Source organism: Phasianus colchicus, chromosome 8 (assembly GCF_987193195.1).
Source record: "Phasianus colchicus chromosome 8, bPhaCol1.hap1.1, whole genome shotgun sequence".
NCBI lineage: Eukaryota > Metazoa > Chordata > Aves > Galliformes > Phasianidae > Phasianus > Phasianus colchicus.
This window is the reverse complement of record NC_143443.1, coordinates 11203738-11229589: the sequence shown is the minus strand read 5'-3', so window position 1 is coordinate 11229589 and position 25852 is coordinate 11203738. Positions and strand designations below refer to the sequence as shown.

Sequence of the window (25852 nt, the reverse complement as noted above, 5' to 3'; positions counted from 1 at the left end):
CTGCATGTCCTGCTAGGCTCAATACTTCTTCCAGAATGTGCGGCTAAATCATCCAGGCCACTCAAAAGCCAAAGAAAATGTTGGTCAGGTAGTTTGTTGATGTTTCCAGAGCGCCTGGTGATCAAATCCAGGCCTAATGCTGGGATTTGTGATGTCATGGAAAAACCTGCATATTCATGAGACTTTTTTTCCCCACTGAAATGCACCCATGAACTCCATGAAATTTCCTACACATCTGTAGCCACACAACTTTGAATGCATAATTCTGAGCCACTTTGATCTGCCTTCGGCCTCTTGAACTTCACATGCAGAAATGATGTAGCCTTTTCCACTGTGTCATAAGAACAGATGTTTTAAATTCAGGATGTAGCAAAAGCAGTCAAATGGTACTTGTAACCTTGAAAGATGAAAATCAGATTTCCTATACTCATCTTCCCCGTGCAGATGGAAAGGAGAGGGGATGCCACTTGGGACTCTGAGATGATGCATGGTCACTGCTCATCATCACAAATACAAACAGATTTGCTTTCTTTTCTGTTACAGCTGAAAAACCACCAATTTATTGGCTTGTTATAACCTGAATAAGCTTGTGTAAATCCCTGAGTCAGCAAAGGGAACGCCAGACATTTCTCCCTTGGACCACCTGAGGTTAAGCTAACAGCAGCTGCTGGCTACACACACGTCAGGCGGCACTGCCACGCTGTGTGCTGCAACATGACGTGGTGCACCACCCGCTGCCTGGGAGCTCACAGATTACTGGAGAGAAATTCTAGCATTTCTCCATTTTCACAGTACAAAAAGCAACAAAAATCCTTCCCTTAAAGTGTTGTGGTTTACCCTTTCCCTGATCAGTTACCATCTGACCCACCAGCTCACAAAGCAGCATGGACATGATCCAACATGCAGCCATCAACCAACGCCAGACACATTCTGTCACTATTGCGAAGGTCTGGACCTACGTGCAGTGATAACTTGATGAACTGTAAAAACAGAAATACAGTAACTCACTACAGCAGCAGAGAATCTTCTTAAAAATATAACAGAAAAAACAGAAGAGAAAGTTTGTGGGCAGTTTGCTTACTGACACTACATGGTTCTGCTGCCATTAATAAATGTTATAAGGTAGCAGCCTACAAAGCATAGATTTCTCTTTTCTCCTTCCTTCTTCCACAGTGAATGCTACGGATCATGTGGCACCAATGTCTACACAGAACTGCAGCTGTTCTCTTCTTCCTCCAGGTCCCACATGGTGAGAGAGAGCCATACATGGTACACCATGAGCAAAGCCTTCATTAACCATTTTGTTCTCGTTGCTGTGAAACCTCCTATTTCTGTGACTTACATGGATTTGCACAAATATTAAGAATATAATCCTTAGCAGCTAAGCCATTAAAAACGACTTGCATTTCACAGAATCCATTATCAACTATAAAGCCTTCACTTAAGCGTTGCTCATTTACAGTCTATAAGCAACACCGTATCCTAGCACTGCACTGTAACATTGATGGCCTTTAGGACAACACCAAAAGATGACAAAAAGTCATAGACGGTGTATTTACTGACTTCATGGTTTGTCAAAACTCAATCCGTAGGCAGAGATTGCTTTTGCTTCTTCCAGATAAACACATCAGTTCACACCTCTGTAGAAATGCCCAATGTTTTCATTCTGCTACCGAGACAAACAAGAAATACCCATTTTTGTCTTTAGCTTTTCTTCCAGAAGGCAGTTCTGCACAGTTCAGGCTGTGATTTTGTTAGCCAGGAAAGATTTTCAGCGAGTCAAATTCCTGCAGTAACCTCAATTTTTCTAAGTTAAAATGTATTACTCTACCTTGTATCTACAAAAGACATTTCCAAGATTTTTTTCCTCCACTGCTAGCAAAAAGGATAATCATTTCTTTTCAAAATCACATGCAAGTTATTCAGCTGATCATCAAAACTTGTACACCTGGAATAACACAGGAATGTTTTTCTGAATGCTTTTTCTGCTTTTCTGGCAGAGACAGAGAGGGGAAATTCTTCTTAGCAGCTGATTAGATATGATATTCTTTTAAATATACAGTAAACTCCATGCTGGTCATTAAGCTCACTCCAGTGCTTTGCATGTCTGTGTCTGACTTAAACCATTTCAATATATTCAGTTTTTCCTTTACTTTTGGTGCACTGAGCAGTATTCCTTTCATATTTGTGGTGAAAGTGATTCACCAACAACTGAAAGGAGAAATGAAAACGTGTCACTTATGCCATCACTACTGGTAATAGAGCTGGCAGCATTTTACACACACCATCCAGTCATGTATTTATTTCAACTGTTTTAGTCTAGAGGAACTTTGGGTTTTATAAATAAAGATTTTGTGTCTGAGTAAGAAGAAAGGGAAGCAATCTTACCAACAAATTTTAAAACTGCAAGATGCAGTTATATATATTTTTTAAATCAAATAAAAGAAATACAAGAGTAAAACAGTAAGTAAACTTTGTTTGAGGGTGGAAAAACAGGAAAAATTATTCTCATTCTGTTTATTGGCACATTATTAGAAAACAATTAGAGAATGTTCATAAGAATGCTAGCAGTCACCTCAGTAAGGTGCAATATTCCATACTACATTTTGCACACAAAATATGTCACAATTAAGATGCAAATGGCTCCATCATTACCTCTGGTGGCCTATAAGAAATGGTGATTTATTTTAGACTAAACAGGCTGCTGGAATTAGATGGGAATGTAGGAGATGAGTGGACAGCTGTTAAAATCACGCATGGTAATTTTGATGTGCTTACCACCACTTTTCCTATTTGCTTACCAGATCTGGTTACAAGCCAAAATTAACAATCCTAATTTTGATGATCAACAATCTGATATAGATTGAAGAAAGCCCAGCATATTACAGAATCCTAGAACCATTAAGAGTTGGAAGGGACCCTTGAAGGCCATCTGGTCCAACTCCCCTGCACTGCAGTGAACAGGAACACCTACAGCTCCATCAGGAGCTCAGAGCCCCATCAACCTTGACCTTGGGTGTCTGCAGGGATGGGGCACCACCAACTCCCTGGGCAGCCTGTGCCAGTGCCAATCCACTCTTACCGTGAAATATGTAAAGAAGAAATTTTTTATCTAAATCTTTTAGTCTGAAACCCCTCTTTTAGTTTGAAACCATTCCCCCTTGTCCTATCAACAGACTCTGCTAAAGAGTCTGTCCCCTTCTTTCCTATCCTAATACCCTATCACTTTGTCTGCAAAATAACAAAATTATTTATTTGCCTTAGGCTTCCATATGCATCACTGTAACTGTATATCTAGATACACTAATAGAAAACAGCCTATACATCCTATGAATCACAGTCACATCTTACTGTGGAGGCTGTATGTTGATCATCAGGTTGCTCTGAACGCCACCTTCTTGCCAAAAAACGCTGACTTTGTAAGCAGTGAATTTACATAATAACATTTGCAACCATTCCTATTTATATACAGCCCATTGTCTCAAGTATATTAAAATCAATAGATAATAAACCTAAATAGAGAGAGTAGGAAATGTACAACAGTTATTTGTATGAGTGAAATATCTGATGAAGATCACAATTCAAGATGCAGTTCTCAGCAGTTAAACCAATTTTTTTTTTTAGTGTTCTGCAATATTTAAAAGTTTGACAGGACTTGAAGAAAACAGGGATGAGTTCTGGCCTATGTAATGAGATACCTTACACAGACCACCATTTTCCACGCCTCTTAGATGTGGAATTACTAGCAAGCAAAGCAAGTACAATCCACAGAAAGAAATACCAACAAGCATAATCTGCAGGCGAAATAACATCAGACCATTATAGATAAATACACAGTCATAGAAATGAAATGGTGCCTGATAGATTCCTCAAAAACAAACAAACAAACAAACAAAAACCCCAAACAAACAAGGAACAACACAAACCACCCCAGATCTAATCATTCCTCCAGGCATTTCTGGCCATACATTATAACTCCCCCAAGAGGATAACTGTTTTCTTTCTGGGATTCAATATTGTTGAACGAGCAGCAAGCTCAGTTTCCATTTTGTCTTTATACTAAGAGACAACGTAGCACTTAAAATAATATTTTTAGGAATACCCAAATTACATTTAATTAAAAATCGCGCCATGCGTTTTGTCATGAAAAGAAAGTCTCATTTTCAAATCTGGGATCTTTAAGAGGTCTGAATTACTGTGCTTCAGCAGCTCTGAAGTGACTGTCCTTGCACATGAGCTTGTTTGCAGCAGCTTCCTAATGTTATGTATAAAGTCTGCTTTCAGCAGGTTCTTATTAAATACCTGCAGATAAGTGACATTCAGAGTTAGGAAAAAAATAGTAGTCTATTCAGGACTGGCATTCCTGGTGAATACTGAGATCTGCTTCCATGCTTCAAAGTAACAGGCATTTACCCAGCATACAAGTAGAGCTTTAACATGAACAACCCTTCCAGTCAGTTCACTGACTGTACACAAAAATGCTGTTAAGTGTATGCCTAAACACAATGCTATTTTGAATCATAGCAACATCATAACTGAATTTCTATTTTTGTATCTGTTTCTAAAAGGGCAGAGATTTTAGATGTGTTTCTTCTTTCTGTATGTGCACCCTTTGGTAGAGAAATTATTCTTGATTGTCACCTCCACTGATGAGCAAGAAGTTTTAATGAAATGTTTTCAATATTCTAACTATTAAATCCACATAGTTACACAGGCATGGTTGGTTTTATTCCATCTTGCTTCCTTTTGAGCCTGTCCCTCTTCACTACTATGGTCTCAGTTTCTAAAAGATCACTTAATTGAGTGATTAATTCTCTCACTAGCAAACTAGCTAGGTATTTGGTACTTAACATCAAACCAAAACGGAAATAACCCACACCTGTGAATTTTCCTTTCCTAATAAGATAATCAAATTTAATTTTAAGGATTACACCAGGCACCTGACTCCACCACCTACTCCACGACTCTGTTCTTTTGTATTTTCTGACTCGTAACTACTAACAGTGGGGTCTGATAAGTACACAGAGCAACTAAAAAGTGAATTTTAAAAGTATTCAGGCTGATGGAAGTAAATTAATAATCAGTTTGCTTAAGATCTTCTACAGACAACTCCCTAGATGATTGTTATTTGCCTTTGAACATCAAGCCTCTACTCTGAATAATTTGAATAACTTATCTGTCCCATGGACAATCCTGTCCAAAAGGCTCGGGTGTCCTCAAAGAATCATGGTATTTTTTAAAGAAAGATCACTCACTAGCTTTGCTTTATAACAAAATGAAATTATGTCCTCTGTAGATTAATAATAAATAGATGTAAATAGCATGGGAATTTATAAAATGAATTGCACTTTGTCATTTATAATGCCTTAAAGAAAGAAACTTCATGCAAATGTACCCACTAAATCAAGCAATGTTTTAGAACACACAATAATCACAAGGATAAATAGTACAAAAGAGAAAAAAACCTAAGTACATACCACAGTGCTTCCATTGTGCATGTTATGTGTGTCCTTATGGGCATGGGCACAAAAATCTATGCAAGCTGTGACACCAGAGAAAGGCCTACCGTCCTTGGAACCGAGCCGACAGTCTGGGCCCATGTGTTCGTTTTCCACCTAAAAATAAAATAAACTACAGGTACTTAGGACTGAAAGTGTATGACTTAAAACCCCATTAGCCACAAATGCACTTATGGCTGAATAAATACAGCCAGTAAGAATAATGAGAAAGCATGTATTTTCCCATGAAACATTCAATACTTACTACTGTTGTCAACAAGATTATCGGCTCCGCCAGAATCAAAACATCTCTAAATATTTTTTTTTTTCCCCAGTGTTATTGGTATGACTTTTACAAATGCACAGCTTAGGGCATGACTTAATCACTAGCTGAAACAGAAAAGATACACTGTTCTAGAACTAACCAGGTGAAGTAATAGCTGCAGGTAAGCAGTGGGATTCATCACATTGGAGATCTGCCGCTTCCACCCGTTAGCACACTCTGGGGTCTCATCTTCTTTTCCAGCAACACTGCCTGTTTAGAGGTACAGCTACACTGACTGAAGATCAGACCTACCTGGTTCTGGAAAGCTTCAGGAGCAAGCTTTTTATAAACCGGAGCCACATCAGTAGCTAATGTTTGCAAATTATGTTCAAGAAGTTCCTCCTGCAGGGAAAGATGATGCTTAGAGGGCTGCAATTTATTTTAGAAGAATTTAGAAGTCAGCAAAGCTAGTAATGTCCATCTCTATCTTATTTTATTAATAAGGCTTCCATGCCTCAGTCTTTCATCACTGGACGTACACAAGCCTATTCTTGCACAACTAAAATACCCAAAATGATCATTATAAGTCAGGAAAATAGCAACAGAGGATGTGTGGTAGGGTAGAGAAACCCAGTATGCAAGGAATTTGTTTTTCACATCACTTCTTTCTGCTCATATACAGACAATCAAGGAAAGAGATCTATTCCACAAAAAATAGAGGAATACTGAAAAATTAGACCGCATTCTGTGTGGATATGGAAACCCATACCTTCTTAAAGCTTTCTGTTTATGAGGCCTTCATTTCTGTTGATAAGTTTCTGCTACAGAAACACCTACTAGAACTGAAAGTAATATTCAGCTCCTTGGGAGAAGCCCATATATACACAGAACTAGCTGTATGGCAGCGCACACTTAAACTCTTATTTACAGAAACACAATTCCTAAATTCTTGCTTTTCTGGGAAAAACACCAACCAGCTGTGAAAGAAAAGGTGGCAGGCTGAATTCAGGGTGACATACTCCTTCTAATTTGTTTTCCTGCAAGTGCCAGGCTTTTGGGGACACTTCCAGCTTCGGTTTTGCATACTGTGTAGTGGTAAAATACGGACTCAGAATCCACAAAGTTGGAAGGGACATTTAAAGGTCACCCAGTCTATAACAGCTTACTGTAATAGTAAATAGTCTAGAACAGCTTACTTTTATTTTGTTACACAAAAACAACTAATGATTATATATTATATATTTTACATACATAAGTGTTTACAAGTTTATTTTCACATTTTTCAATGTGATTTACATTACAAAATGATTCTGTATTTTTAATTTGCACAATAGCAGTTTATTAATTGCTGATTGCTACCACATGTACTTCTGAATCATCCTGAAGGTAATGCAACCTTAATTATCTACTACTATTCTTACCTAGGTAAATTACACCCTTAACCTCATCTCACTCCATCCAGTGCCTCAAATGATCAAATGATCCAAATCTTTCTGGACATCAAACTAACTTCTCTTCTATTAGCTTTATGTCATCTGCAAAATCATTAATATCCAGTTAGCTGGAAGAACTATCTGCTAAGAAAAGTAATGACAAAACTAAATGAAGAGAAAAATTATTTACTGGTAATCTCAGTTCTTTAACACATTGTGACAATCAGCACACACTGCAGGCACCCAGGCACCACTGGCACCCAGAGCTGAGGCTTTTGCATAGCAGTAGCCTAAGGGTGCACGTACTGCCTGCACAGGCAAACATCACGAGTACTTGTGCCCTCTGCAACCCTCATGCTCCCTGCTGCAGAAGCTAAGGAGTTTTAAAACTTCAATGGAAAAGGGGAAATGAGAGAATGCACTTCTAGATCACACATCTAGAACATGTCCCGCTGCTGGTTAAAGTAACCTTCTCTTTCAGTCAACTGATAATATACTGTCATAGAAAGTATTATCCTCCAAAAATCTTCCAGTTACCTGTCAAGTGAACAGGCAATGCAAAACAGCTCCCATTGGTGGGGCAGCATTTCTAGATGCTACCGTGAATGCTGCTATACTTAACCAAGTGTCTGAATGCAGCTCTGCAGCTCAAGGTGGCAACTTCATGGACACAGAGGAAGCAGTGCCAGCTGAGCCTGCATCCTTGTGAAGTGCATTCTGATCTGAAAGAGAAATCTATTTGAGCTGTCCTTTAGGAGATCTGGATGCAGACTAAAATTTCATTAGGCAGCACATATGACGATTGCCAACTTTGTTGATCCCCAAGACACTGTTATTAAAAGCGTTACAAACCTACATGCACAGAATGCTCCAAACACAACAGTAAGTAGGGAGGGAACCTAAAACATAGAAAATAGAAAGGGACAAAGGAGAAGTAGAACAAGAAAATCCAATAAACACATCTTTCTGTAAAATGGAAGTTTATTACCCTTAAGGCAATTGAGAAAAGTGGAAATATTTTCAGCTTGTACTGCCTTAAGTCAGGTATTCACCATGAACAAGGAGGGACATGTGGTGTGTGCCCTAATCTGTTTAGGCAGAAGCCCCATAAGCACTCTTGGCTAATGAATTTCGTGAATACTCATGATGTGGACAGCACAACTAAGAGGAGAATGAAGGGTTTGCATTCATGCACATAAGCATAAAAGATGCTTAATCAATTATTTTATGAAAAAAAATTAAAATTTTCAAGGAATATTTAGCTCCAGTGAACAAACTGACATCTCTCTTCCAAAAAACACCATATTTCTTTACACATGTGCACTAAACATTATAAATAGCAAAATACTTCTACTACTACCTGGCCTCCAACCAGCAAGGTCTTCTCTGTATCTGGCAACAGTAGAGTTCAGGAGCTGACAAAGAAATACTCCCAGAAGGAGAAATAGGCAACAGATTGCTATATACTACATGCCTCTTCAAGCACGTCAGATGTGCTAGGAAATACCTAATTCTTTTATCTGGGAGGTCCACTGGGCAATGAGGTTAGATAGATCTACACCCAGAAAAAAAGGGACCTTTGAGATACCCTGAAGAATCTTTCTGCTCAATGTTCATCAGGCAGTGGTTATCTATTTACACCACCATTATTCCTTCATCATGAGACAAGTAATTCTTTTAAGAGGTACATTGTTTTGCATCGTATCCATTGTCCTATTTTCTGTGTTGAGCTTTACATCATTACTAATGTTCATAAGCTGCACTTAGAGGATCACTTGGATGCATCATATTTTATTGTAATTCTCAAGAGTTCAGAAAAATGTCGTCCAGTTTATTCTGGATGTCAGACAAAGGATCAGGTTGCTGCAGTTCCAAAATGTTCAATCGGATGCCTGTATGAAAAGCTATGCAGACATGTGTGAGAGAGTGTTGGTATCTGTGGACTCCATTTCTAGTCTTTAAAATCATCTGAATAAATATTTGGAGGCAAACAGAACAAAACAATAAAATAAATCTTACTTGTTTAGGGTCATCAGTGAGAAGCCTAAACTTCCTGGGGTTTTTGCTTCTGGCAAATTTACATCCATTGAAATACATACTCCATGAACAGCCAAATGAGAATGATGCTCCACACGTTTCTGGGTCAAGTCCCTGACATGCACATGTACGGCTGTGAAAGGAAATAAAGAGAAGTCAGTTGACGATGCTGCTTGCCTCTTTCTTAATGGTCAATGCTATTTGCTTTTTCTTTTTGAAATACATAGTAAAACAAAGCAGGAATTTACAAACGTAATTCAATGAGGTATTTTCCGCTACTGAAGTATTTGTGTGCAGAGGACTTTTCTTCCCTTACAGACAGTTCCAACTCTCTGAAGTCTCACAAGTCCCACTCTCAGGAAATAGATAACTGAGTCATAGCTACCTAAACATACTCTCATGCTTTTTTGATTTTGACTTCTCCAAATACAAGTAGTACAAAAAAATACCACTCCTATTAAAGGTTGCCTGTAAATACAGTAAATATGTTACATGAGGCAATACCATTATCTCCAAATTGATCCAATATTTAAAGCAGAATAACCCTACTTACCCTGGCCATTCAAGAACACAAGCATTAGACTTAGATCACTGCACAGCTATTACAGACCAGTTAAATGTAGGCTACAGAAAAAGTCAGCATAAAGGCAGCTCTACTCTAGAACCCTGGCTGCAACAACATCTTGGCCATTAAACTAAATTCCACTCTTAAAAGGCACAGAGAAAACCCTGATTTTGAGCTTACCATTTCTTTTAATTTTACACCTATGTAGAATTACAGCAACATTAGCTGAGGAATATGAGGCAGCTGACAGTTACTGTCACTACTGCTTCTCTCATTTATCTATTACAATTGAAAACAAAGCACATTTGCAGTTATCCTGGCCAGACTTCCTATGGTGGGCAGAGGTGCACTGCCTGGAGGGAGACGGTCCTCAAAGACCTCTGAAAGATCTGATGCAGAATGTTCATGCACAGGAGGAAAGGTAGCACGCCCTCCTCTCACAACTGGCTGGCCTGGCTCATAGGTGTGGTGGAAGTCAGGAATCACCTTTTTAGCAGCTCCTTACTGTGGCTGCATGTGTAATGCGTGTACAAACACAGAAGAGAATTTCACTGCCAACCCTTTCACTGGGCTTCCATTGTACAAGTAGCCCTTAGTGACTGGTCTGTAGAAAAGACCAGAAACTAAAGTTTTATACTAAAATGACACCTAGTGGCTTGTAACTTTAAATAAGTTTTCCTGGATTTATCAGTTGCACTACTATTGAATTTCCATGCTGTTAAACTCAGAACAACACTCGAAGGGTAACACAACAGTGGGTGACAATTTCAGTAGCTTACTCTTCATTCAGTGCACATCTGCGGCTCGTGGGACAGCCGTATTTTCTGAGGCTCTGCGTCAGCTCTTTGTACAGCGTATCAGCCAGGAGATGAGGGATCCCCTCCCATGCCAGTATGAGAATCACTATGACAGCAGTCTGACAGTGGTGTCCCGCACGCTGACGTACCAAGCATAGCAACTTCTCCTCATCACTACTTCTTCGTATCACCTGAAAGAATCATTTTGTTTATTCTAAGATAGAACTAGGAAACACATAAGGCCCAGACAAGAAAATAAAACTGCTGTCTGAAGTGTCTGTCAGCAAATAGGGCTGGGAAAGCATCACACACTGGTCTCTTGGAGCATGTGACTTTGTGTTGCTTTTTACCTATAAAAGAAATAGCAGAAGGAGTATCTTAGATGTTCTACACAAACAATAATGACTGGTTTGAGAAAAAAAAATATCCACTGGAAGTATATAACAACCCTGCAATGACAGAGCCATTGAAAACCTAATAGTTACCTTGGAAATAATAGTGAGGAAGTATTGTCAAAACCCAGAAAGCAGATACATAAGCTGCACCCCAAAAGCAAACACACACTCACGTTAAGATGATTACTACAGTTACATACCATTACAATGAACTATCCCCATCTTGCAACATAACATTAGATGAAAGCAATGAAAATAAACTGTGTGAAGGAGTCAAAAAGATTTTTCGTAACATTAAAGTAGTTAGCAGAGCACTGAAATATTTTAGTGACCTGTATGACATGGAAAGAACTCTTTGTCAATTTTATCCATGTAATACATAAAAGACTAACTTGATACAGAACACTATCACAATGGCTTTTAATATAGCAATGAACTAAAAAAAATGATATACCACATATTTAGGTTTTGTCATAGCTTGACACAAATTTTTGTCATAAGACAACAACAAAAAAAAATGCATTAAATCTAGGTAATAATAGAATATAATCTTTGATATACATTACCTATTCTTCAGACACGTCTGACCCATCAGAGCCCATATGAGGCCTCCAACAAGAAAGAGGTCAAGTCCTCAGCATTACACTTCAACGTTCAGAGCTTCAAAACAAAGACTGTATGGCTAGAAGCTAAATCTCCCTCCCCTGCTCTATCATTTCTAGGATGAGGATGAGTAGCTTTCTCTTCCTAAGAAAAGATACATCTACGCAGCTGGTGAGCCCTTCCAATTGCAGATACTCTTCCAGCTCTGCAGCAGAACACTTGCTCAGTACAAGCAGTTGGCCACTCTGGCTTTACCAACCACCACCCCCTATTGGTAGAAGGCTGATAAGTGTGTGTAGGGGAATCATTAGGTCACAGCTTGAACTGATGATGGAGCACCTGGTGAAGGAATATGGCTGGCCAGGAAGCACAGGTGCAAACAATTTACATGTACTTCCCAGGTGACAGGAAGGGGTGAACCCAGGGTCTCAGTCTCCTCTGGGCTTATTTAAGGGTTAGCCTCTAGAAGGAGAACATCTCCTAGATGAAGGTTGCTTCCTTGAAAGGAGTGTTCTACAACCAGAGATCACCATTGCCAGCTGGATGAGTCAACCTTTTTTTTCTGTGTGACACTATTGGTATTCCCAACAATACTTTGTCTGGTAGTGTGAAGAACTTGTCAGAAGCACTGCTTCATAGGATAAGCCATGTTAATAATGATAGACTATAAAAGCAGAGAGGCAACAATTTCACCTATTCATTGGATGTCTCCAGCTGTCTGGGTTTTCAAGTAGATTCTCTATCAGACTGATCTCAAAGCTTCTTTGTTGCCAGACACGTGGCTAGTGGTCATTCATGTGACCCCTAGCCTGATCAACTGTGAATATCTAAATTATTTAAACTAATTAAAAGTGGGAACCAAAATACCCTTGCAGTTAATCTGCAAATGAAAGGATTTTCAACAGACCAAAAGTTTCGGACAATGCATTTTTGCTTTGCAGGAAGAAGCAAGATGCAAGTTAGTTTGTGTCAAGGGAGAAAGAATCGCCCTTTTCAAGTTGATTACACAGTCTCACAATCAGCCTTAAACCGAATGAGAAAAGTAAATGCATCTGAGTTACCATTCCTCTTGGTTGTGACTGAACTACTGGTACAGTATTTTCTGTAAAGAAAGAGAAATAATGCAGCTCATTTACATTTGAGTGAGACTTACAGAAAATCTATTATGGTTGATCCATAATACAGGTTATTCACATCAGTGTGAATTGTACGTTCCTGAGGCAGCATAGTTCCTTCCAGTCAGAAACAGAGGAATTTAATTTTGTTACTCAGCATGAAGGGTGATGCTTTTAATCTCTTTCCTCTTTCTTAGGTTTCTAGACTTTGTAACTTCAATGAGGAGATGCAATATCTCTTAGTTTCTCAGTACAACATCAGGGTGCTCTTCATGAGCTCTCACATAGTCCTCAAGTGGGTGCAGAAAAAGAGACAAATGGACAGGGACGCAATTTATAATCTACTTCAAACCAGTATCACACCGCCTTGCAGTTAAACACAGACGGAATCTGCTTTGTTGTGCATGCAAGAAATAATGCAGTGCTCTTATTGGACACACAAACATTCTGCAATCCACCATCTTTCAGGCCACAAAGGTGACTAAAGGATTTATGAGTTATCTGGATTTTATTTCTGTGGCTCTTAAGAAGTTAGTGCTGCAACTGGAGCACTCCTGTCCTTAGGTAATTGGAGATAAGGCACTTTCCTCACCTGTTAGTCTTAGAAGAACACAATCTGCACTGAAGCAATTGCAGTTCCTCAGGGCTTGCAGCCAGCAACACAGCTGGAGCCGCATTGCTTTTCCCAAATAAACTGGTGATGTCCATGCATGTGTTACAGATGCTATTCTCAAGGCAATAACAAACAGAACCTCTCTTGCAATAATAAAAAATCCACAGCAATACCACACAACTTTAATACACAGAGCAACACATTTGAGGAGGACAAGCCCAGCCAACAGAAACACCATGTAATTCCTGACAACAGCTTTTCTGATGGAGAAAATTCCTACTGTGCTCCTTGATTCAGTGACTTATTAGTTCCATTAACACTGATGTAATCAAAGTTATTTCCAACTTGTCATTTGTTTTCTAGTACTTGCTGATATCACAGAATCACAGAATGGCCCTTGTTGGAAGGGACCTCAAGGATCATGAAGCTCCAACCCCCCTGCCACATGCAGGGCCACCAACCTCCCCATTTAATATTAGACCAGGCTGCCCAGGGCCCCAACCAACCTGGCCTTGAACACCTCCAGGGATGGGGCATCCAACCTCTCTGGGCAGCCTGTTCCAGCACCTTACCACTCTCACAGTAATGAACAATCCAATACATTTCTGAACTTAAGTGGTAAAATTTTAAGCTAAATTGTCTGCTTTTTTAAGTGAACCTGAGATTATCTGAGTAATTGGTAAAATCCAAAATATGAGCACAAGCTGTGCATTGCTTATCGAGATCTTGCTTGATATGTTAACAGGCCAGATTTTTCACTGCTTCTCCAAGTAATGGACCTAGTAAGGTTTTACTGATTGATGATCTATTGAATCTTCTTAACTTTAAATATCTCCAAGATATTTCTCTATTTCTGTCCCTGTTTCTGTAGCTTGAAATGACTAGGGATAGTTCCAAGATCTCTTAACCCTTAAATATCCCTAGACCAGGCAGTGTTTTAACCAACTATTCTCCCCTGGTACTTTATGGAAACATCACACATCTTAAATTCATGCAACAGGAACATCATCTTAAAGTCATCCACACAGCAACACACGAAGTCTCAGCCTACACTTTTTTCTTTTTTTTTTTAGCATGTATTTGATATAGTGGTCTTCTTCAGTAAGGCAAATGGAATTAGTATGCTGTAACAACCATGGAATACAATGCTAATATAATTTATAAATCAATTCTTCATGCAGTAATTCAAAACATACACGTATGTGCTATTGGAAGTTGGTAAACATAATTCCCAGTGCACTTACGGCTTCTGTATGAAGCACTCAGAAGCTGAACATTGAATTAAAAATGCAGCATAACAATCTGAATGCTTTTCAGACTGCAAACAATGCACAAGTCAACTGGCAAGTCTAATCATAGAATCACAGAATCATAGAATCACAAGGTTGGAAATGACCTGGAAGATCATCTAGTCCAACCACCTTCCTATTACTATTAGTACCACAATCTACTAAACCAGATCTCGTTACTCCTCATCCAGGCGCCTCTTGAACGCTGCCAGGGATGGCGACTCCACCACCTTCCTTGGCAGGCCATTCCAGTGCCTGACCACCCTCTGAGAGAAAGTTTCTCCTAATGTCCAACCTAAACCTCCTCTGGTACAACTTCTGGCCATTTTCTCGGGTCCTACTATTTGCCTGGGACAACAGGCCAGACCCTTTTTCATCACAACCTCCCTTCAGGAAGTTGTAAAGTGCAATGAGGCTCCCTTGAGCCTCCTCTTCTCCAGACTAAACAATCCCAGCTCCCTCAGTCGCTCCTCATAAGACTTGTGCTCCAGACCCCTCACCAGCTTTGTTGCCCTTCTCTGGACTCATTCCAGGGCCTCAATGTCTTTCTTGTAGTGAGGGGCCCAAAACTGAACACAGCACTCGAGGTGCGGCCTCACCAGTGCTGTGTACAGGGGGACGATTACATCCCTGCTCCTGCTGGCCACGCTATTTCTAATGCAAGGATGCCGTTGGCCCTCTTGGCCACCTGGGCACACTGTCGGCTCATGTTGAGCCGAGCATCAACCAACACCCCCAGGTCCCTTTCTTCTTCACAGTCATCCAGCCACTCATCCCCAGGCCTGTAGCGCTGCATGGGGTTATTGTGGCCAAATTGCAGGACCCAACACTTAGCTTTGTTAAACCTCATCCCATTCACCTCAGCCCTGCAATCCAGCTCATCTAGATCCCTCTGCAGTGCCTCCCTACCCTCAGGCAGATCGACACCACCTCCCAACATGGTGTCATGTGCAAACTTACGGTACACTGAATCCCTTCATCCAAGTCATCAATAAAGATATTAAACAGGATGGGAACCAGCACCAACCCCTGAGGGACAGCACTTGAAACGGGTTGCCAGCTGGACTTAACTCCATTGACCACCACCCATTGAGCACGGCCCTCCAGCCAGTTCCTTATCCAATGGAGGGTAAAACTGTCCAAGCCATGGACAGCCAGTTTCCACAGAAGGATATTGTGAGAGACCGTGTCAAAGGCTTTGCTGAAGTCTAGGTAAACTACATCGACAGCCTTTCCCTCATCTACCAGTCTGGTCACCCAGTCGTAGAAGGAGATGAGGTTGGTCAAGCACGACCTGCCTTTCATGAACCCATGCTGGCTGGGCCTGATCCCGTGGACGCCACGCAAGAGCCGTGTGATCTCTCCCAGGAGGATTTGTTCCATGACCTTCCCTAAGCTCCAAAAGCTGCAGATACTGCCCATGACTTCTGCATGGTTCACATGTGTAGTTTAAAAAAAATGCTCAAATAAATAATTAAATACTTTAGTTTGGTTAACTTTGGTCTGTAATGCTCTTAAGGAGGAATGAGAAAATAACTGCTTGTTAAGCAACAGAATTTTAAATAGAGCTTTTTAAAGTGGCTAACTAAAAACTTACTGCACACCAAAATCCCCATGGTTTCATGGTGTCTCACACAGAAAAATAACAATCAGAAAACCCAGAATTGTATGAAGTTTGTAAAGAATTATGTAACACTTAGGTGATGGCATCATCTTTTCGTAGCTACACAGGCCCATATCATCCCTGAACACACTTTAGCAAGTGGTAACTGTCAGCAGTACTGGGTATCCATCAGAACATTTACAACAATACTTTGTTTCAGCTGCAACACAGACATCTGACAAACTTCCCCCAGCACTTCACTGATACCTGCCAGCCCTGCTCTGTATCCTTTTCAACTGGACATGAAGCTGCTTTTTGCCTGTCCACTAACATCACAACATCAGGGACAAGAGAAAAAAACACATGGGACAAACACCTCCTGAATAGCTATCTATTAACATGCATGTGTGCTTGGATGTACACAGCCATCATCATTGCAGGTAGCTCATCTGGGTAGGATCATAAAATCAACTTCTGAGTTGGGAGGGACCCTTAAAGATCATCTGGTCCAACTCCCCTGCAATGAACAGGGACACTTCCAGCTCCATGAGGAGCTTAGAGCCCCATCCAGCCTTAGGTGAATGCAGGGATGGGGCATGCACCACCTCTATGGGCAGCCTGTGCCTCACCACTGTGACTGCAAAAAAAACATATATCCAATCAAAATCTACCCTCTTCCAATTTGAAACCACTTCCCCTTGTCTTGCCATAACACACCCTGCGAAAGTGTCCCCTTCTTTCTTAGAACCACTTTGTAGATACTGATGCCCCACCCTCAGTTCTCCCCAGAGCCTTCTCTTCTCCAGGCTGCACAGCCCCAGCTCTCAGCCTGTCCTTGTAAGGTCTTCCATCCCTTGGCTCATTCTTGTGGCCCTCCTCTGGATGCACTCTGACAGATCTGCATTTCTCTTGTTCTGAGTACTCCACATCTGGACGCAGTACTCCCAGTGAGGTCTCACCAGTGCAGAGAAGACGACATCCATATGTTTTCATCTCTTATAAAAATAAAAATTGTACATTCCTCTTGTGCTGCAGTCTGGTGCCCATCACCACCATTTTCTGTACCATGCCTGTTCTGTGTTATTACTGCTTCCCACGTGTTCTTATTTATGCAAACATCTATAAAGATGGCAATTGAAGTAATTTCTTTTATTAACTAGCCCACATATTCTAAAGTGGCAGAATCAGTCAATATGAGCAAGCCCCTGAGGTGAAGCATGGGCTGCCAGCCAGGACAGAAATACAATCAGAGGCTACCACAGCTAAACCTCTAAGCCACAGAGGTAGAAATTAAGGATGTCTAACAAACTTTTACCCCAGGCAGTAACACAAAACTTGTTGTCCATCGTGACATACATAAAAGGACAACACTCCCTGCATAAATGGGCATTTCTCAACAGTGAGTTTTAGCTAACATTTTACTGGTTGTCCATCCTGCACAGTGAGCTCTTCCTGCAGTTCATAATAGCTGGCCCTCTTTTCTCCATTACCTGGAACAACTCTGTATCTTTAGCAGTTTGTCACCACAGCATTTTCTACTTTTTTCAAATCATTTCTGAATATATTGAACAGCATCAATAAAGGTTATCAATAAAACTTGCTCCAACTGTCCAAATGCTTCAGTTCTGCTTACTTGAATTACTTCATTTAGGTCATTAAAGGCACTGCTTCAACTCTTGGCAGGAGCACTATGAATAAATATTACTTGATGTCCTAAACATAAGCCAGTCTAACTTATTGTGTACATGACTTATATAAAAGTCACTAAGAATCAGGACTCTATAGAAGCTCAGCAATACCAGATGCTGAATTACCATATGGATGTGAAATTAATTTCATATTTAGGATCACAAGAATAGTTGTGTCAACTTTGATTCCATATAAATGAGGCACCACTAGCAAATAAATACAAAAAATTTTAACTGTATTTTAACACAAAACAAGTCTGGATGAAAAAAATCAACCAACAAAAAGGTCCTTTTTAGGTTTATTTTGTCTCCATGTGGTTCCACTGCAATAATCCTTCCAGCCCACTCCGAATTTCTTCAGTAAAATAGCTGTCTCCTTTGCAGGGTAGCAGTAGATGGTCTTAAGGTGAGAACACATCCTGATTATCCACTATAATTTCCTGAAACAGGCATCTCATTTACAACTGTTTGTCTCAAGATTTTCTGATCTCTAGATTTTGCCTCAGTGGGAAGTCTGCCTACTGGAGTCCTACATAGTATGAGATCTGCGACGATACAATTCCACAATAACCTGTATCCGTACAAAATGAAAAAGCAATGCTGCTACGAATTGCTGTTCTAGCAGGTGAGGCTGTGCAGCAGGAGCAGAAACAAACATTGTTTGTAGCAGAAGCAAGCTTGCCCTCTAGTTTCATAGAATTCCTAATTTCCCATACGTACACACTTGATAAATGACATCAAGCTCTTTTCTTACTGCATGGTGTTATATCCTTTTATTCTCAGCATATCTAAGAGAGATTAAAATGCAAAAAATTTAACTTTCTGAATTACTCTCTTTTCAAGATTACCAGCAGACTACATCAACTAAGTTAAAACAGAACTGTTGCCATCAATACCGTGAAGTTACTTCATTTTACTAGAGCACCACTGCAGTGTTTTCACTTAAAAATTTCTACTAGAAGAAATACTGGAAACCTGCAAAAACGTAAACAGAAATATAAATACATTTTCTTCAACCAATGCTGCAGAAATGATGCCAAAATTCAAGTTTCACCTCCTGGTGCCCTGTTACCCCTCTTAGTTCTCTCAAACTTCCTTTTCTGTTTACATCACTGATAAATTTTGTGATAGGGATGACAAACAAGAACCTAAGCTCCATTTGTTCAGATATCACCATTTGTTTTAACGCAGTGCTAACAACAACTTAAGTGTTGAGGTTTTCTTAATATGAGGGCTGCTCCAAAAATAATGCCTCCTATTTTATGATGCCAGCCCACAATCTCAGAAGCAGGTGTTGGTGGGATGGCAATAGAGGTTGAACCTTCCCCCACCAGTACCCTGCTACACGTTGTTGCTGTGTGATAGATGGCAGCAGAGGGGCAGTCTGACAGAATGGTGTCTGACATAAAAGTGAGGATGAAGGCATGTCATTGAATTCCTCCACATGGAAAAAATGGCACCCAGTGACTTTACTGATGCTTGCTGAATGTTTATGGATACCAAACAGATGTGAGCACAGTGTGGGATGCATGGTGTGTTTCAGCAATGGCAACAAGGAGGCACCTCCACTGGTGCACATTTTTCACAAGAGCGACAAGCAGGCTCTTGTTCATCATGCATAGCTAACTGCAGAGACTATGCTGAAAAATACTACTTTGTACGTGAGAATTTGCTTTATCAAACAGTGCTGTTGTACTCTTTTTTATCTGCTGTAGTTTCCATGGAAATAAATTGAAGGCATTCCTTTAGGAGCAAACTTTGGTTTCCCTGATTTATTTACCTTACCTTAGCTTTTTTATATTTACTCTAATTGTTGAGTAGATTTTCAAAATACAAGACATTTTAAGATGTTTAAGAAACCGTGTAAAAATTTATAATAATTTTTATCTCAGAGCACTGCAACACATAAAGAACAGCTTGACTTTGGATATTACAAATATGTTTCATCCAAAATAAACTCTAGTTCTGTGTTCAGCAGAGAAGTCTTCATACAAACAGTGAAGATAGTGCCTCCATAGTATCACACCCATTACACAAGCTACCTTCAACATGTGTTGAAGGATGGCAAGAAAGTGCTGCTCTAATACAACGGTGTCCAAAAATCACCACCAACCACTCTCAGAAATGTTTTCCTTCCAGACTTCTCAAATGCGGATCACCATCTGATCATAAAGAGAGTTTAACATACGAAATAAAACCTTGAAATAATAAAACCTGCTTAGAGGTGCTGGACTCCACAGAAAGCAGTCCTTGGATAGTGTTGATTAGTAATGACCACCTATGCCAGAGCACAGTATTTTGCACATTTATCACTAAATTTTCTTTAATAAATTGCACACCCCTTCTAACCCTCACTTACGTGTAAGGCAGCCTTGAAGCTCAAGTACCTTCTCAGTTTTCTTACTTTCTCTATTCCCAATCTCTTTCTGAACTGAAGCCAAGCTAGCAAACTGAAACAAACAAACAAACACACACTCTTTTCTGCAGAGAATCAATTGTTAACAAAAGCTCAGAGCACTCTACAAAACGTAGTTTCTAGTATTCAGGCAGAAATTCCTACTAGGTCAATGATCTGTAAAGTCTTTGCTCTAACAGTGCATTGTCTAAGCATTACTTTTTGAAAATTTGATCAATTTCAGTGGCTAATATCAAGTCCACGTCCTTAAAAGAAAGCTGTCACTTCAAGGGCAGTTGGAAGGGACCTCTGAAGGCCATCTAGTCCAACTCTAAGGATTCTATATTTCTAACTATATTTACATTGTAAAAGCATTTATAATTCCTTCTTCTTTTTAGTCTGCTGCCTTCCTTTTTTTTTTTTTTTGAATGGCTATACTGCCACTATAAAAAAGACCACAAAGCTGTTAAGTTGTAAGTAGAAAGCCCAAAAAGGGAACAAGAACAAAACTGAAGTGAAAGAGTTAGAGAAAGGCATAAAAGCTGCACCATACCACATTTCTCAAACAAATTACAGCCACCAGCAGGCTAACAGAATCTGAGGGGTCAAAAGATCATCCAGGTGTAAAACAAAAAAACAAAGCACTCAGAGAAGTTAAGTCCAGATATGCAAAAACCACTTCTGTTGTGTTCACAAAAAGCCATCTCAGAGGATTCCCACTTCAGAAAAACACATCTTTGGCTGTGCCCCTTACAAAGTTAAAAGCCCTCACAGAAGCAGTTATAGGACAGTAGTGACAGAAGAAAAAAAATCACTTATTTCCCAAAGCACAGTCATGATTTGCCAAGCTCAGATGAAATCCACACCAGAAACTCAGTGGTGAAACAACTGAACTTTTAAATGCAATATGCGTAGTCTTGGTTTATAATACGTCAATATCAGGAGGTTTGGAGATTACAGTTTGGAAAATGGTCCAAGGAAGAATATCCCAGTCCAATGATAACATTAGCCCCATTGTCTGTGTAGAGCAGATCTGAGCTCTGTGGCACAAACCAGCGATCACGTTGATAAGCATGATGCACAGGGAGACACCAAACGTTAGTGAATCATTTGGCCATACTGCATGGCTTTCTAGATTCTCAGAAGCCACTCAGTAAGGTTCCTTAGTAAAGACTCTTTAAAAAAAAAAAAAAGCAAACATTAATATGTCTTGGGACAAAGGAAAAGACAACATGTGAATAACTGCTGAAAAGACAAGAAACAAAGGCTGGTATGTGTCTGTCTGATGGGAGCTCTGCAGAACTCTGCTCAAGTTTGTATTCTTCTCTATGTTTGTCAAAGGCAAATAAAAGCATGACAACAGTAGATAAGTAATTCAGAGAAAAGACAAGCACAATCTGCAAACAAATGAAAGATGAGTTCATACTGCTGAGGGGGCAGTAAGAATGGCAGTTAAAATTCACTGTAGTGTCCACTCTTAATGCACATGGTTAGCCATTACCATGCAGAAATGAGAATTTCACATAATGATAGAAATCACTGTTTTGCAACAGAAAGAAAAGCAAAAGCAACAGCTAGGAATTGCTGGGAACAGAGCACAAGGCTGAAAGCATTACTATACTACCACTGTAATTCCACGTACAAGAGAGCAAAAAAAGAAAAGAAAGAAGAAATAAAGACAAAGTCATCTATGTCAGGGAATATCAAGCCACTGCCTTCAGCTTAGGGAACCTCAGATGAATGAGTTACTGGAAAATAAGTGAGTCTTCTGAGAGCTGGCTGCCCCGCTCTTCTGCCATCAGTGAGCACTGGAGACAGGCTGTCAGCAAGAAGGACCTCCCACCCAACCTGGCTGCTCTTATCAGTTCTCATCTCCTATCTTTATTCCAACTCAGAGCCTTAGAAATTACATTGCAATTCTGAATGAAGACAACAGAAAGCTGATCCAGGCCAACATCCACTGAAACAAGTAGAAAGAACCTGAAGGAAATGAGTTTAATCCCGAAATGTTAAGACCTGAAGCTGTCCTCTGAGGTCACTGACATCATCTTTGAATTTAGTGCAGAAGGATCATACCTAGAGTGAGCTACTTATGAACATCATACAGATGGAAGATTTATAAACCTTTTTCACTTAAATGAATTGAGGTAATCTTTATTTCCCATCAGATACATTGAGAGCAGAAATAAAAAAATAAAAAAATAAAGGATAGGCCACATCCATTATCAAACAAAGTACTGATAAAGCAATGGGAATGACATAAATCACTCATCACTGGCTGGTGATACGGGTGGCACTGTAACGTGATTATATGAAAAGTCTAACCGAGAAAGACGGGCTGGCAATCTCACTATTTCAAAGCTCTTTTTCCTTTAACTTCTTGAGCGGAAATAGGACAGACTTGCACAAAATAAAAAAGCAAAAGAAATTAAAAAAAAAAAAGAAAGACAACCCCTAGCATACGTCACAGAATGATTGTTATTTTCTAATCACACAGTTATCACTTACGTAGATATTGTAAGTTTATTATACCCTAAAAACTAAGGAAGAAAAAGGCTCGTATTGGAAAAAAGAAGCCTGTCTCATTCAGTGTTTAATACATTACGCACATGTTTGGAGCCACTTAGGTGAAAACAATTTAGGAGGAAATGATTATTATGAAACACAGCCATTAAAGAAGAATATATATATATATATTCTTATATATAAGATGTATATTATATACATGCATTGCATGTATAAATATATACATAATATATATGGATATTCATGCATATATACACATTTTATAAAACAGCCTTTGATTCCAAGATGTTTCTAATGAACTGATAAACAACAACAACCTCATAGTAAAAGGGAAAATTACTGGAGTAAAATAGCTAAATATGACTCTATATTCATTTTTTTCCTCTTCACATTTGCTTCAGCAGAGCTCCATAGTGGTGCTCTTGCCAGCAAGTCTCTCAAGAGCCCTAGGGGCAACAGCTTGTCCATCTGCAAAGCAGAAATGAATCTGTCCCAGAGAGCACTGTAATGAGCAAGTGAAAGTCTCTGTGCAGCTGAGCGAACCTTGTGACTGCAATTATCTGAAAGTAGAGCAAACTTTTTCCATATGCTTCCAAACAAATTTCAGAATGATACTTCTTTGGTCATAGCCAAAACAGAAATATGCTCCATTTTAAGGATTAATATTAGCACTGCCAATCGGAAGTTAACTCACACATTAAAAATACCAACTAAAAAAATGTGGATTGTATACAGGATGAAAAATAGAGAAGATTTCCATTATTTCCTTCCTTCTCTTGTATCATGCAGTCACACAGCAGGCTTGGAAAGGCATTCATTCCTCTTAGGTCTGAGCTTGCACACGAAAAGTCTTTGCTGCACAAAAGACATTTGGAATTTAGTTCAATTAACATTAAAGCTTTCTCCCACAAATGCTTGACATGTAGAAATTTAACTGAACTGCACCATAATCTTTAAACAGCTTTTTCTATATGCACTGAGTGCTTTCTGGCTGTAGTATTGCACACACATGTTGGACACCTACACCCATGCAGATGCACAATCGAATCTATCATCTCTGTTTTACATAAAAGGCAGTATGTTGATACTGGCAACAGCAAAATAAAGTTTAAGAACTAGTTTTAAATCTCTTCCTTCTTTCAAAGGCTCACAACTGTTTGCTAAGATAAGAATTTTAATTCCCAACCTCTGTTAAAATTGAGGATTTTTTGCTTAGTTGAAGTGCTAAAAACAAAATCAACCAAACAAAAAACAGTCCATTTTTTTGGGATGGTTGATTCTGAAATTTGACCATCTATTTTTTCTTTTTTTTATTGGATGCCTATTTGTTATTAAATATCATCTGAAGCAACATACACATAGGAGAATCCTTTCGGAGCATCATTTTACATATGGAGTACGAAAAACACATTTTAACTGTTCCAAGCATATAAGCAGTAAATATACATGCAGTACCATTCACAGTCTTATTTTAGTTACTTAGTTACAAATGCTACTCTATCAACTCCACAGTTATTCTCATCAGATCAGCCAGTTAAGTCTGAAATTCCTAAATACAGCAACAATTAAAATATATATATATATTCCAATAAGCAAATTATTTTTATTTCCAAAACTCAACGTATAAGATTTCCAGTCTACTTTTTACCTCCCTCAGTGGTTTCAGCAAAGATTAAGGACAATCAATTCTTTCCAAGCTCTTTCCTGGAGCTTGTCTGTTACCTCATTTCCTGGCTCCTATGAAGCAATGTGAGACAAAACTTTGGTGAAAACTATCACCATAACATTTATGTTTTGAAATAGTGAGTTCAGTTCCTCAAAGCAAGTAGCACACTCCATGGTATATGAGACAGTTCATACAATTAAGAAGTTTTAAAAAAAAAAGTTACTGTAAGGTTTTCCAACACTCTTTTCTTTTCTTTCACACTTCTCAGTAGCTTACTTCACAAGACCTGCAGCTTCCCAGACACTGCCAAGTGTTCTTACCCTTGATTTGCCCATCTCTGCCAGCTCTGTGAAGCACCTCTTTCAAACTCATTCTAATTACAGCACCACAGATTAAAAAGTGATATTCTTAGCTTCATCATTCAGTTTGACTTGTAAATCAATTAAATGAAGAAGAAACAGACCTTGATTAAAGATCAGATTATATATAAGCTCAAGGACTACACATCATTAGAATCTTAAAAGCCACAAAAACCAATTTTACTACTGTAACATAAAAACTTACCCACTTGGCAATCGGACACCCCTGAGAGCTTTTTCCTTCCTTTCCTGTATAAACGACTACCTCTATTCTCACAGCACTTCCTTTTGCTCCATACCTGCATTAAGAAAGTTCAGGAGTGGAACTGAAAACATATTTTAAAACAGTAAACACATTCAATAAAACAAGAACAACAATTTTATTTTTTACTTTATTGAGAAGAGAAAAAAATATATAGCACAACAAAGAACATTTCTAAATTCAAAGTCCTATTTGCAAAAGCAATTTTGAAATATCTATTCCAGTAACAGGCTTCTGTCACTAAGTGGCTTCCATTACTTGGAAAGGAAATGTTATCTGCTTGAAAATACTAGAGCACTTAGTCACTTTCTGTCCAATTTGAGACAGGTTGTTTGCATGCAGGACACCAGAAAGCCTACTCCTGCCAGCTGCTAATCTCTGTCATCCCTATGGACTTCAACAGCACCTACGAGCACACTGGCTAAAATTGCTGGAGCTCAGACAAGATGCATGAATTTGGAACTGGAATGTGTGAGCTTCCCTCAAGCATATCAGAACAGGAAAATGTTTTACAAATGAGTACAGCAAAAGTATTAGAAAAACAAAGCCAAACAGCACTCGTTTTCTCACAGCTCCTCTTCTTTCCTGTTTACACAAAGATACTGTTAGCACTAAAAAGCACATTTTCTCACCTGTTCTCCATTATTTCTCTCACAGCAGCAACACTTGGTCCTGTCCCAAGATGTGTGTAATATGGGCCTTCATCTTTCTCAATAATTTGCTCTATAAACAGGTTGAGAAAA

General features: G+C 39.3%; 1 protein-coding gene across 2 annotated transcripts in view; it reads right to left on the bottom strand.

Moving 5' to 3' along the window:
• The window catches only part of TET1 (tet methylcytosine dioxygenase 1), a 73837-nt gene that overhangs the window by 9688 nt on the left and 38297 nt on the right, over positions 1-25852 (bottom strand). For both annotated transcript variants that reach the window (XM_031602871.2, XM_090144863.1), the window contains exons 5-10: positions 25742-25832; positions 25053-25146; positions 10578-10786; positions 9216-9366; positions 6076-6165; positions 5478-5615 (exon numbers count right to left, since the gene is read on the bottom strand). In XM_031602871.2, the coding sequence (XP_031458731.2) occupies positions 5478-5615; positions 6076-6165; positions 9216-9366; positions 10578-10786; positions 25053-25146; positions 25742-25832 (773 nt within the window). The remainder of the gene's footprint in view (positions 1-5477; positions 5616-6075; positions 6166-9215; positions 9367-10577; positions 10787-25052; positions 25147-25741; positions 25833-25852) is intronic.